Raw genomic sequence first — 13,355 nt, 5'->3', positions numbered from 1 at the left:
GGGTGACCGCTGCTTGGGGACTGGCTGGGCATCGGTTGGCAGGTGGTGAGCAATTGCATTGTGCATCACTTATTTTGTATATTCTTTTTTCTATTATTATTATTATTATTATTATTCTTCCCTTCCTTTTCTGTCCTATTAAACTGTCTTTATCCCTACCCACGAATGTTACTCCCCCCCCCGATTCTCTCCCCCATCCCTCTGTTGGGGGGGGGATGTGAGCGAATGGCTGTGTGGTGTTTAGCTGCCTGCCGGGTTAAACCACAATACTGGTTTAACTCCTTTTCAGGATCTGAAAGAAGAGTCTGAAAGAATCCACCACATAAATATGCTAATTTGCACTCCAGGACGGCTTCTACAGCACATGGATGAAACTTCATATTTCTATGCATCTGATCTGCAAATGTTGAGTAAGTTTTTTTTTAAGTACTTGAAAGTACTCAGAAATATTTCGTAACAGTTCATAATTGTGTGGAGCACTTCCCTGGGTAAAAAGTTTATCCTAGTCATGGTATGTAGGTGAAATGGCATTTAAGTTCACACGTGTACAAATTAAAATAGAAAACAAGCAAAGCTCTTTCTTGTGTGTACTTTCTCTCAAACAGTTGCTGAGCATGCCTTCCTTAGGATAGTAAGAACAAGTAGGTGAGTTAGTAAGGAACCCAGAACCAAATGTAGTGTCCCATATAATCTGTTAGATCTGTCTTGGCTAACGCTGGCCTTTCCTTTCTGGCTACGGCTCTCGTGTTTTTCCTGACATGATAATTAACTATATGGAATATCCATTGCAGTGTGTGTATTTGGGGCCAGTTCTAGAAAACGCTTTTCTTTGAATTTTAAGACAGGTTGCTGCTCCTTCCATTGTTTTGTTAGCATTGTTAACGTTGTTTCTTTTCATCCTTCCAACCTGAACAAAAATTTCAGTGTAATGAAAATGTTTGCCTGCCACTAAGAACTGCATAAACTTTAGCATAGCTTGAGGAACTTAGAAGCAATTAAGAAGCTAATGAAGCTGATAAAATGTGAAATTATGCTTGCTACTCTTAGTACAATTCATGGCAGTTAGACAAGAATTGCACTAAACGTAGGCCCTTTTCTTAAAGCTTTGTCTCTCTGCTGCTCTGTTTATTCCCTATGTTTCAATGCTAAATTCAGCTTAGGTACAGGAGAGTCTGTTTTTCTCTGTCATGAATAGTACAGCACTGTTTTATATTCCATGCTTTTGTTTCAGTAATAGGACAGGGAGTTTGCAATTTGCAGTCTGTCTGCAAATTGCTGAACTGTTTACTTGAAATGCTGATCTTTTATGCTTCAGCATGTGAAACTGAGGGCTGTAGTGCATAGATTATGGGAAATGCTATGACTTCTATTGCAGTTTTTTAAAAAACATATTTTATGGACTACATGAATATCTGAAGAGAATGCTGTCGTATACAGTAATTAAGCTCATCTCTGCAGTTCAAATAGGCATGGATTTTTGTACCATATGGGTTTGATGTATGATTTTTTTTTTTAAATAAAGCTAAACCCAAATTTTCTCAAATCTATCTCTCAATTCAGTTCTTGATGAAGCTGATAGAATTCTAGACATGGGGTTTGCTGATACAATGAATGCAATCATAGAAAATCTACCTAAGAAACGACAGACCTTGCTTTTTTCTGCAACACAAACAAAATCAGTGAAGGATCTTGCACGGCTGAGTCTGAAAGATCCGGAATATGTTTGGGTTCATGAGAGAGCCAAATTCAGGTATGTTGGGATAATTTCTTTTTCCTGGAGGGTTTAAACAGATGGTGATCCTACTTAACTGCTTCTCTGACTGTCGGTTCCCTGAATCAGAAGTTACGTCGTGCATCCTCCTTCCTGCAGTGTCTGATCCTGTTGTGTGCCTTCCTGAAAGCAAGGAATTTCCAGATACTGGGGTACTAGTTCTGACTGATTCATTACCGGGAGGCTGAACCTGCACTTTCCTTGTGGCTCCCCGGGCAGCTTCGCAGACTGGAAATTTTCTTCCTCAGGAGCAAGCCCCAGAGTGGGTTATAGCCTGGATGGAGTAGTGTCCTGGCTGTAGCACTCACTTCTGAATTGCTACTTTTTTGTTGTTTGGCTTCCTTACCTCCTGTGTGTGCGTACTTACTGTGCAGAACCACCAGCTGTGTTTCACGAATACAATTCTTCTGTGTGCTGTTGATAAATCTGGCTTTCCAAGGAAATGCTACTCTATTGGTAAAGTGCAGAATGACAGTCCTGTTTGTGTATTCAATATTAGGTGCCCAAAGGAAAGCATGTGGCAGTAGAATCATAGAATAGTTGGGGTTGGAAGGGACCTTTAAAGGTCATCTAGTCCAATGCCCCCTGCAATAAGCAGGGACATCTTCAACTAGATCAGGTTGCTCAGAGCCCCGTCCAACCTGACCTTGAATGTTGCCAGGGATGGGGCATCCACCACCTCTCTGGGCAACCTGTGCCAGTGTTTCACCAATTACTCCATGTGCAGTAAGTCTTGTGGCTACCTGACGTGCTGGGTTTACTGTGCACATGAAATAAATTTGTCATGCCATACAGTCTGGATCAGAATGAGAAGGCCTTGTGAGAAGTGAAGGATGTGGTCTGCCAAGCTCAAAAAATTTAATGTGTCACTAAATTAAAAAAAAAAAAGCACGTTGTTGTTTGGCACTTTGTTTTTTTCTTTTGAGTTCTAAGTGAAGAACGTTATTTAATATTTTGCATTTCTGTGGGTTCCATCATCTGAGTGTCAAATTGCTTATGAACATGTATGATTTTTTTTCCTGCTTTTCTGTGAAGTATGCATATATTTCCATATGTAAGATGCAGGAGAAAGGTGAAGCAGTGATAAAAATGGCTTTCCCAAGAGCAAACGAGAAATCAGCAAAATGAACAGCAGAACCAGATTGAATCCTGAGGCAGTTTTAACTATGTGATTTGATTATCTCTGTATTGTACTGCAAATACCTTTTTTTAATTAGTCATACTATCAAAGGCATCTTAAATAAGCATGATTGCCAGAAAAAATTGTGTGGTTAATATCCTCTTAGCAGAAGAGGATGTACAAATCTAGTATGTAGTCTTCATTTTGAGGACTGACTATACATCTGTTTCACAGATCTCAAATTTTTTGTGAAGTCTATTTTAAATTACATTTAATTTTTTAAAAATATTTGGGAGAGTGCAATTAGATAATAAACAGAATCAAAAAAAGGAAAGTACTCATTTGTTTTAGAGTTTACTGCCTTAGTATACAGTAGGTTATTGCCTTATAAAAACAGTTTCCTCTGAAAGACTTAAAAAACAAAAGGTGCTGTGGCATAATTCAAATTGACTAGCAGAATAAAAACTGGAGTAGTGTCTTGTAATTTCATCCTCCCAAGTGGCACCTTTAATAAAATAGTTTTGAATACCTTTGGTCTGTTTAGGGTGAAGCAGAGGAACTGTGAGAGATGAGCATTTAGATGTATTTCAAGGAGAAATATGCCAAAGATTTTTTTTTTTAGTTTATTTTATTTTGTAAAGAACGGAAAAGTGAGTTAAGATGACAATTCAGAGCTTTACAAAGTCACTTTGCATGTCATGGTGTAATCAGTAGAAGTACATCAATGCTTGTTTTTTGTGTGTGATTAGACTATGCTTTGACATTGCCTTAAGCACAAATGATGCTTTAATAGGACTAATAAACAAAATTGCATTTTAAGTCAAGGCAATTTGAATGTCACTGCTTAGACATGGAAAGAGTTTGGCTTGCTATTAGTAAATGAATTTAGAAGTAATGTCAAAAGTTGTCCTCTCCTCCCCACTGGCTTTTAGTAAGGAAATAGATTAATCTTTCAAGAGTAGCTTTCTAGTGGAGCTACTAAGACTTGTTTCTCAAAGTGGGAGAACATTCCAGCCTGACTTTTTTTTTTTTCTCCCTCCTCCCCCCCTTCTCCTTTTTCTGGGTAATTGTCAGACACTCTTGACTTAAAAGAAAGGACAGGCAAGTCTGTAGATATTGTACGCCTGTATATTCTCTCTCTTACCTTCTTTTCTTTCTCATTTTAATGTTATGGGAACTAAGGGTATCTAAATGTACTTTTTGGGGTTGTTTTTTTTTTTTTAGTACCCCGGCAACTTTGGATCAGAACTATGTTGTTTGTGAGCTTCAGCAAAAAGTAAACGTGTTATACTCTTTCCTGAGAAGTCACTTGAAAAAGAAGAGCATTGTGTTTTTTGCGAGCTGTAAAGAGGTTTGGCCACCCCCCCCCCCGTACCATTTTAAAACTGTTAAAATTAAGATATTAGTGTAGACGTCAAGGCACCAGAGAGGTGAGATTCTGGACTAGTTTGCAACAGGAAACTGGGGGAGACACCTACTCCTGTAGGCACGTCATGCAGGGCCTGGCTGCCAGGAAGCTCAGCGACCCAGGCTCGATGCAGGAAGGTCCTGGAGATCGCGGTGTACTCAGCCATTTTTGTGCTCTGCTGTTAAAAATGAATGCTAAAAGTTATGTCACTAAGGGCCAGCTGTTTCAGTTTTGTCTCATACTACATTTCGTAGTTAGGTTACAGTGTATTTTAATAGTTGTACCTACTTTCTTTACAAGCTTTTAAATCTGTCTATATAAGAAATTGTAATTGTGAAATAGTGCAGGGAAAGTTTTTTCTTAGGGTTATATAGGAAGTAGTCCTTCAAATATCTACTTGTATAAATGTCCTGGGACTGTTCTGTTGAAGTTCTTTGTATGTGTTTGTATGGTACAGGTATTTATTCCTGTAACTATTGCATGTATTGAATATTTTACAACATACAACGGTGTAGTAAATATTCTTTGCTGTTCTTCCACTTGTGCAAGAGGGTACAATATTTTTGTTGTCCTGCAGTTGGCTGGTGAGTACAGTGAGGTGGTAGGCAATTTCTGTACAGAAATTCTCTGAGCTGCAGCTGTACTGCAATATATGCAGTTTCTGTAACTATTTTCTTAAAAAAAATTAGATAGCTGCCTGCTATAAAATGATGCTGCATCATGGTACTGTATGTAAGAGTAAACAGACTGCTTTTATAAGAGAAGCTGTTGAAGCTTGAAATAGTAAACCAAGACTGTGTAGACTGCTTTGAGTGCAAGCATAAGACACTGCACCCCCCCAGAATTGTCTAGAAGCAGTGCTTCTGGTGGACTTTTGATACTTCAGTCTCTTGCATACAACCTAGCTAGTCATGTTCCAAGTCATTCTTGCTGTTACCTGCTCTCGTTCCTTTTAGGAAGTGCCATCAAAAAGCATGCCAATCTTGTGCCACAGTTCATTTCCTCTTTTAGTACCCAGGCGTGTGACAAAGTCTCAAAATAGCATCTCTTGTCTCTGATGTGGAGAAAAGTGTGTTTTATTTGATGTGCTAAGTCAGTTTCTATATGCTGGACATGATCTTAACAAGTTTAACATTGCTTGGTAATTTTTTTCTCTCCCTAATTTGTTGGGTAGGTCCAGTATCTATTCAGAGTGTTCTGTAAGCTTCAGCCTGGTCTTCCTGTACTGGCACTCCATGGCAAGCAGCATCAGATGAAGAGAATGGAAGTCTACACTTGTTTTGTTCGGAAAAAGGCAGCAGTACTTTTTGCTACAGATATTGCAGCTCGCGGCCTGGGTATGTACCCGCAGAAGCAATAGTTATTCACAAAGTGATGGTCTAACCCTATTGAGACTTTATCAGTGATAGTATGTGCTGAAGACCAACCTGATTTGTAAGAAATGAAGCTGTAGTTTGCTTAAGAGCTCATTAGGGTATCTCAGAAGAGATATGCTTCTTAGAGTTCTGCTGTTTCTTTACTGAAGAGGCCCACTTCATTTGTGCTTAGTTTTTCTTTTTGTCCCGGAAGGACCTATGTTGTCACCAGTTTTGTAATGGCATTTGTTAGTGAGGTAGTCAGTGGAAGCTTTTGTTTGTTTGTTTGTTTGTTTATTTATTTCAGTCTATAGACAATCTAGTTTTTCCAGCCATGTTCTATGACAAATATCTGGAATGAGAGAAAATGGAAATAGTGATGTATTTGCTTACTGTGTGCCTTAAGGCAAGATTTCAGCAGTTTTAAGTATTTCTGATGTGCCTGTATCCTGTGGGTTATTCCAAAGGATATGAAAAACTACTAACCTATCAGGATGTGGAAATGAAAACCTGAAGAAATTTTAATGTCTGAACTATGAATGGCATTATAAGACTGATTCTTAAGGAGGCAGAAAAATAGATGAGGGAAAAAGTAAGACTATTGGTACCTATTTTGGCTTGAGTTTCTTTCCTCTGGTTATTACCTGCTGAATTATGATTTACTTCTTTATATTTTCAGTGGATACTTTGGACTTTTTGTTTTTTAGTACTTGGGGGCATTTTGGTATGACACAAGACTGTTTTCAGGAGTCTACTTGTTCTTCTTTCAGATAGCAAACTCCGTTGTCCAAAATTTAAGGTTTTGTCAGTATGCTACAAAAGGAAGGAAGGTACTCTAAAAACTGAAGGCAGAAATGAAAACTGTTTATCATACCTTGTACACTGCTGAAATCTCACTACTGAGGATCTAATGTGGGTATGGTTGTTTGGGTTTAGAGTGTAGGTATAATTGTGGAATACAGTGTAGCTACAGACTTGGTCAGGAAGTAACACAAACTTACTCAAATGCAAAGCATGCTGCTGCCGAATGAAGTGCAGCAGTTAGAAAATGCTAATTAATAATATCATTCACATTCAGTGTTGGACTTCTTTTTCAGGCTTGGTCACCCCCTCCCGTCTTTCGGAGGGACTATGATATTTCTGTATGTGGACAGCTGAAGTAGTGCTATCTTGCCACAGCTAACTTCAAACCCTGGTGGTGTAGGATATTGATATTGTAGGTGAAAAGTGGGTCAGATATTGTTATTTAATTATTAAATGTAGTAATGTTTTATTATCTGAGTGACACAAAGCATGCCTGTTCTTGTCAAGTGTGAAATTATGTTCCATTCAGTGTACTGTCATAATTTAGGAAATGAAGACACCATTAATTTTAGCTTTCTTTGATGAAGAGGATGATTGTTTATGTTATGCTAATACAAGCAATTAATTTTATTTTTATTTCAGAGGTTGCACCTAATGTCTGTAAATTGGTCTAAATGATGGTTCTCACAGGAATTAATGCTCCAAAATAATATGTTACTCTTGAATAGAAGGATTTTGAGTACAGTGAGCTTAGATTTTGGCATTTTTTTCTTTACACAGATTTTCCAGCGGTGAACTGGGTCATTCAGTTTGATTGTCCAGAAGATGCGAACACATACATCCACAGAGTGGGAAGAACAGCCAGGTTTGTTTCCACTTTTCATTAATATTTTAATGTTTAAAACTAGATTGCTATAGGGACAGATAATTGGCTAAAGACTCACTTGAAAAAATCAAGAAATAAACTGGAAAGAAAGAAGGGGACCCTTTTGATTACTTAAGAGTAATGGTTTGGCTTAATCATTTCTTAGTGAGCTTCACAGACTCCTTACAGGAGACAGAAAAAATATGCCCAGTTGTTTAATCTGATCAGGGAAGATTAATAGTGAGGAAACAAAAATCTTCTTTTGCATTTGGCAGGATTACCTCAAAGGCTGAGTTGAGAATGGTTGTGGGTGGAAAGGGTTGTTTTGCCACTGCCATTTATAGATACATGAGGCTTTAGACTGTGAATCCAATTCCTTCGTGTCATTGAAGACTCTTCAAAAGAATGGAAATATTTCTTCCTTATTTTAATTTGGCGAGGTAGGAATCAAATAATGTTAATTACAGGTTAAATTTTTAATTTTCTAAGTCTTTTGTAGAATTATATTCTTAGGGATAGCTTTAGTTAAAATATTCGTGGCTAAGCCTTTATGACGGAAGGGAGTTACCCAGATATTATTGCAAACCTTGTCCTTGATCTCTGAAGTAGATTTTTAAGAGAAACAGGAGTTGTTGTTGTGTATAATCCAGTAGACAAAAAACTTTGCGCAGTTATCTGAAGGACGAAATGCAAGACCTGGGATTATATCTTGTACCTAATTTAATTTTTTTGTAGTAGGGTTTTATCATCTTTGTTGCAATATAGTTGGAAGTCAAACCTAATGACAGAACAGTTTCTTAGAATAGGACTTCAGCACTCTGCACTACAGGAGTTTGAAATCTGTCTTTCTGGATCAGATGGCATTAAATTTTGGTGACTGTAATAGGAGTGTGTACTTCCAGCTGTCTTTCAGAATGTGGAAGTTCTAGCCATGTTTTCATTGTAATTGGTAATGCTTCTGCCCCATTCTGTCCTGTGTTCTCCGTTTTCCTATCTGCCTCTTATAAACAAGGGAATAATAAATTTTTAAATGCTTTTGGAAAAAGCTGTCTATGAACAAAATAAGTGAATGTTACATGTAATTAGATAAAACATGTAGCTATTTGGCTAAATTCAACTCTAGATGTAATATCATGCATCCTAATTGAGAGAAAAGGATATAGGCTTAGTTAGAATTCTGTGGTGTGGTTTGTTTGGTTGTTTGGTTTTTTTTTTTTGGTGCCCCCCCCCCCCCCCCCCCCCTTTTTTTTTTTTTAATCCTGTGTTGCTTCCACAGAAGGCTTGTAATTTTGTCATTATGGCATACTAAACCTGAGTCAGACCTAAAGCCTATATAAAGTTCTGGAAATACCACAGATAAAAACTGTAGAACAAAAAGATGTATTCTAAATAATGTGGAAGGGAAGACAATATATTTGGCACTGTTTAATTGGCAGTTTGTGGGAGGCTTGTTGAGCTCTTCCCGAGCTGTGTCACTGAGTTAAAGCACCTCCCTGGAGTTACAATCCTCAGCCTTGTGCCAATTCTCATTAGGTGCTGAGAAGAGCAATTGTAAGTAGGTTTAGAGAGGGGAAGCAGCTACATAAAGACAAATAACCCCCCTTTCCCACAATGCTTTTGGTAAAATGTCACTCTGATGATGATGTTAGCCTTGCAACCTTAAAGGTCTGTCTTCAGCGGCCTCTTAAATACGACCTTCTGTGATTACTTGAGGGACAAATTTAGGGAGAAAATTGGGGCAGAGAGTCTGTCCTGTAGGCTGTGGGCTGTGCCGGATGCCTGCCCCTTGCTTCACCGGGCTGTCATTTGCATTCCCCTTTCTGTGAATTTTTCAGTAGCCAGACCTTACTGAAATTGGTAGTATGTCTGAACAGGTTGTTTGAGCTGGCAGGGTGGTGGCTGATATTGAAAGCAAATTCCTTCTGTAGGAAAAGCTTTATGGGTATTTTCTGTCTCTTAATCTCATACAAAGATCAAGGAAGGTTCTGCCTACACTGGGCTTTCACTTTGGAGAAACATAGAAGCTCTCTCTGTCCTTAAAGTAAAGCAGTCCTGGAAAGTGATTTGCTTAGTGAACTTAACAGCATGAAAGAAATCTTTGAAAATAAAACAAGGGAGAGGTTTAATAGTTTTAAGTAAATATTGTGCACTGAGTAAATATGCTAATGCAGTTGTAGATGTGGGTAATTGAGAATGTACTTCTCTGTGAACTCTTTAAGTGTTGAGTAGGAAACTTCACTTGTTTTCAACAGCTTCAGTTAGTATGAGAAGCTCGTGTTTCTTCTAGAAACTTGATAAAAATGAACTGAACTGCAGTTTAGTAGTCCTCATTAATGAGGTTAGAGATAATTACAAATTTTCATGGGTTATGAGAGTGTATAATTGCATGGAATGAAAGCTAAATTAAATATCTCGGCTAATTAAGAGGCTGTGTTAAACTGTAATTAAAACTGGGATGCCAAATACTGTTTACTTTTGAACACACAAATCATTTTGTGGTACAAAAGTAAGTATGAAAGTCAAGAGAGAAATTATTTTGGGGATGGGGCTGAAAAACCTTTGACTAACAATCGTGGATGTGTTCCCATATTGTTTTACAGTTTTGCAAAACCTTATCTAAGATGAAAGGTAATGATTGATTTTTAAGTGGATAAGACCACCGTGTTCCCTAAGTAGCATTTCACTTGCATTTCATCCTACTGAAGAACATAAATTGCAACTCCTGCATTTTTGATTTATGGTAAAGTAAGATCAAGAAAATCTGGGTGTTGTCCAGTAATGCTTTTACTTTGTAGTAGAATTGGCATATCTTGATTTTTTTTTTTTTTTTTTTTTTAAAACTTGAAAGGTATGCTACGATTGGAGTGATTGGAAACTATTTCTTCCAACTGCATTTTAAAGTATTTATTTAAAGTCTTAGCTAGTTTGGTAACAGAATGTCTAAAATACTGACAATATCATGGCCATGCCCATAAATATTTTTAGCTATATTTTTGTCACACAATCTCTTAGCAAAGTCTGTAATTTAAAATACTAGATCACAGTGTTTTCTTGTGGGTTTTAGTTTCAAAAATTCTAAGTAAATAAGAGCTACTTGTTGCAATTGTCTGCAAAACTTATTTCTCCTGGGTTTTAATTTCAATTGATGCCTTCTGTTCTGTAGCCTATGAAGCCTACAGTTGAAAATATTCTTTGATCAATTTTCAGAAACAAGTTACAGTGCCACTAGGGGACAGCAGAAGATAATAATTTCTGAAGCACACTGATACTCACTTTTTTCCCCCCAACTGTTTTTCCAAACGTAATTTGTAAGTTGTATGGTGTCGTGGTTTAACCTCAGTTGGCAACTGAGCACCCCACAGCCGCTCGCTCGCTCCCCCCACACCCCGGTGGGATGGGGGAGAGAACTGGAAGAGCACAAGTGAGAAAAACTCGTGGGTTGAGATAAAAACAGTTTAATAATTGAAATAAAATAATGATGATAATAATGTAGTAGTAGTAATAATAATAATACTACTACACAAAGCAAGTGATGCACAGTGCAATTGCTCACCCCCCGCCGACCGATGCCCAGCCAGTCCCCGAGCAGCGGCCCCCCCGGCCAGCTTCCCCCAGTTTATGTACTGAGCATGACGTCACATGGTATGGAATGTCCCTTTGGCCAGTTTGGCTGTGCCCCCTCCCAGCTTCTTGTGCACCTCCAGCCTTCTCAGTCGGTAGAGCATGGGAAGCTGAAAAGTCCTTGGCTAGTGTAAGCCCTACCTAGCAACAACTAAAACATCGGTGAGTTATCAACTTTGTTCTCACCCTAAATCCAAAACACAGCACTGTACCAGCTACTAGGAAGGGAATTAACTCTATCCCTGCCGAAACCAGGACATATGGCATGAAAGAAACATAGAGTTGTTTTTCTTTCAGTCGTGATTGCATCGATGAGTAGAAATGACACTGAAAAGTCTATTTTGTCTTTCTATTAATGCATAAATATATTGTATTTTGGATGTACCTGTATCCTGGCATGTCTCAGTAACTAATTCCTTTCTTTCCTAGCATTCCCTTCCTTTCTCCATTCTTTTTTTTTTTTTTTTTTACTTCAGAGGAGACTGTTAAAAACTGTTACTTGAGTTCAGTGATTTTTCTGTCAGGAGTCTTTTTTTAAAGATACTGACAGTAGAATGTTGAACAGAATACATCTTTTTGCTCTGTAGTTTTTATCTGTGGTATTTCTGGAACTTTATGTAGGTTTTAGGTCCGACTCAGGCTCAGACTTCTGATGGTATTTTATCCAGGCTTGTTGGTTAGGTTTCTTAGGTGCTTAAACTGAGTTAGGAAAGTTACTGTAATTTTGTTGTTGTCATTAAACATAGTGTGCATACAGGCATGCATGTTCTGTCTAGTTCTACATATGCTTTTTTCCTTTTGGTAAATTACATTCTGAAAAAAAATGGAATAATAAAAGTCCATTTTCCCAAAGCAGGATTCTCTATTGTCTACCATCTTTGTATTGGCTGGTATGATGATTAGAGCCAAGAAGTATGAATAAAGGCTTAAAAGATCTATAGTCTTTTAGATGCCTTGTGAATACTGAAGAATACATGCACATCAAATTTTGGAAAGGTGAAAAGGGGCAGGTCATATAATGATCTTACTCTGTCATGAAGTAAAATGCTTTGAAGCACGCTCATTGGGGCTCTCCTTAAGTAATGCCACATTATATGTGTGAAAGTGAGAGTAATAAGCCTTTAGAGTAATCCTTGCAAGTGGCACTAAAGCATTTAAAAATGTGAGTGACTTAATGGAATTATTTTTCAATGGTGGAAGCTTTTTTTGTTTGTGTTTTGGTTTTTTTTTGCATTGGGAAATATATCCCAGGGATACATGTCTTGGGTCCTGAATAACCAGTACAGTCAAGATGACAGCTCCTTGTTTGATTATTTTTTTCATATTTAAGACCCATTGAAGCACTTTTACTGATGTTTCTTTAAAAATAAATGCAATATTTAGACCATCTCATATTATATTGCAGTCAAGTCATTATCTTAAGTAAAAATAGCTGCTAGTGGAGGTCACAAGAAATTGTTGACACCACATATTTAACTTGCAATTCACATTATTAAATTCTCTGAAATTAAACACTGTACCCTAGCTACATTCCTGACAGCGGCCTGCGATGCCGCAGTCGGACTGACTGGCACTGTGTTATCCATTAGAATTCTCTTCATAATGGCATGGTATGAATGTTCCAACACACTGAAATATTAATGGCTAAGGTTATTACCTGCTGACATGAAGCTGTCCTGTAAGCTGTAATAAAAAATAAATAAGCACGTGTATCTTAATGCAGTAGAGTGAACACAGCTGCTGTGGAAAATGGATTGCTTACAGTCTAGGCTGGAGGACCCAACAACCTCCGAAGGCCTTTTGAATTCAATTTATTCTGAGACTAGCATGATAAGGTTGGTGAGGCACTGCCTGTTCTTGTCCATTATTTCTTGTGACTAAGTCTGTCTAGCAAACAAGGTCTCCTAGCCAGTATGCCTGAACAAAGGGGGTTATGGTTTTGTGGTATGAATAAAACCCAGTTGCATGGTTCTCAGAACTTGGCAATAGATGTAAATGGGCTACTGTCCAGACAGGAGAAGGGAAAGGATATTAAGTGATCAGAGGAAAACAAAACAAACCACAAAATAAACAAAACCCAAAGCAATCTCTAACTTCATAGCTCAGTATCCGAAAAAAAATATTCGTAAATATTGCTAAGGTCACTTTCTCCATGGAGAAATAGCAGTTAACAAAGCATTAGAAGTGAGCTAAAGCAAAACCAAAAAATGAAGCTGGCTCACTTTCTGTTGTTTGTTTTAAATGCTCCATGGGATGTTGGACTGTTCACAACCCATAGGAAAGAGCTCTTCTCCCTGGCTGAATCGAGGAACAGCAGTGAACATGGGCTGTCTGCAGCGTTCGCTCAGCAGTGAATAGCAAGCATGCTTTCTGGTCTGTTGTAATTTCTGTTGGGCTGCTTTAGTAGGACT

General features: G+C 38.0%; 1 protein-coding gene across 1 annotated transcript in view; it reads left to right on the top strand.

Moving 5' to 3' along the window:
- The window catches only part of LOC103926414 (probable ATP-dependent RNA helicase DDX10), an 84,971-nt gene that overhangs the window by 39,915 nt on the left and 31,701 nt on the right, over positions 1-13,355 (top strand). The window contains exons 7-11 of the mRNA XM_009335278.1: positions 290-410; positions 1,561-1,750; positions 4,116-4,242; positions 5,474-5,636; positions 7,239-7,323. Of these exons, the coding sequence (XP_009333553.1) occupies positions 290-410; positions 1,561-1,750; positions 4,116-4,242; positions 5,474-5,636; positions 7,239-7,323 (686 nt within the window). The remainder of the gene's footprint in view (positions 1-289; positions 411-1,560; positions 1,751-4,115; positions 4,243-5,473; positions 5,637-7,238; positions 7,324-13,355) is intronic.

Source organism: Pygoscelis adeliae, unplaced genomic scaffold (genome assembly GCF_000699105.1).
Source record: "Pygoscelis adeliae isolate BGI_AS28 unplaced genomic scaffold, ASM69910v1 Scaffold142, whole genome shotgun sequence".
In the NCBI taxonomy this organism is placed as follows: domain Eukaryota; kingdom Metazoa; phylum Chordata; class Aves; order Sphenisciformes; family Spheniscidae; genus Pygoscelis; species Pygoscelis adeliae.
This window is presented reverse-complemented; position numbering and strand designations above follow the sequence as displayed.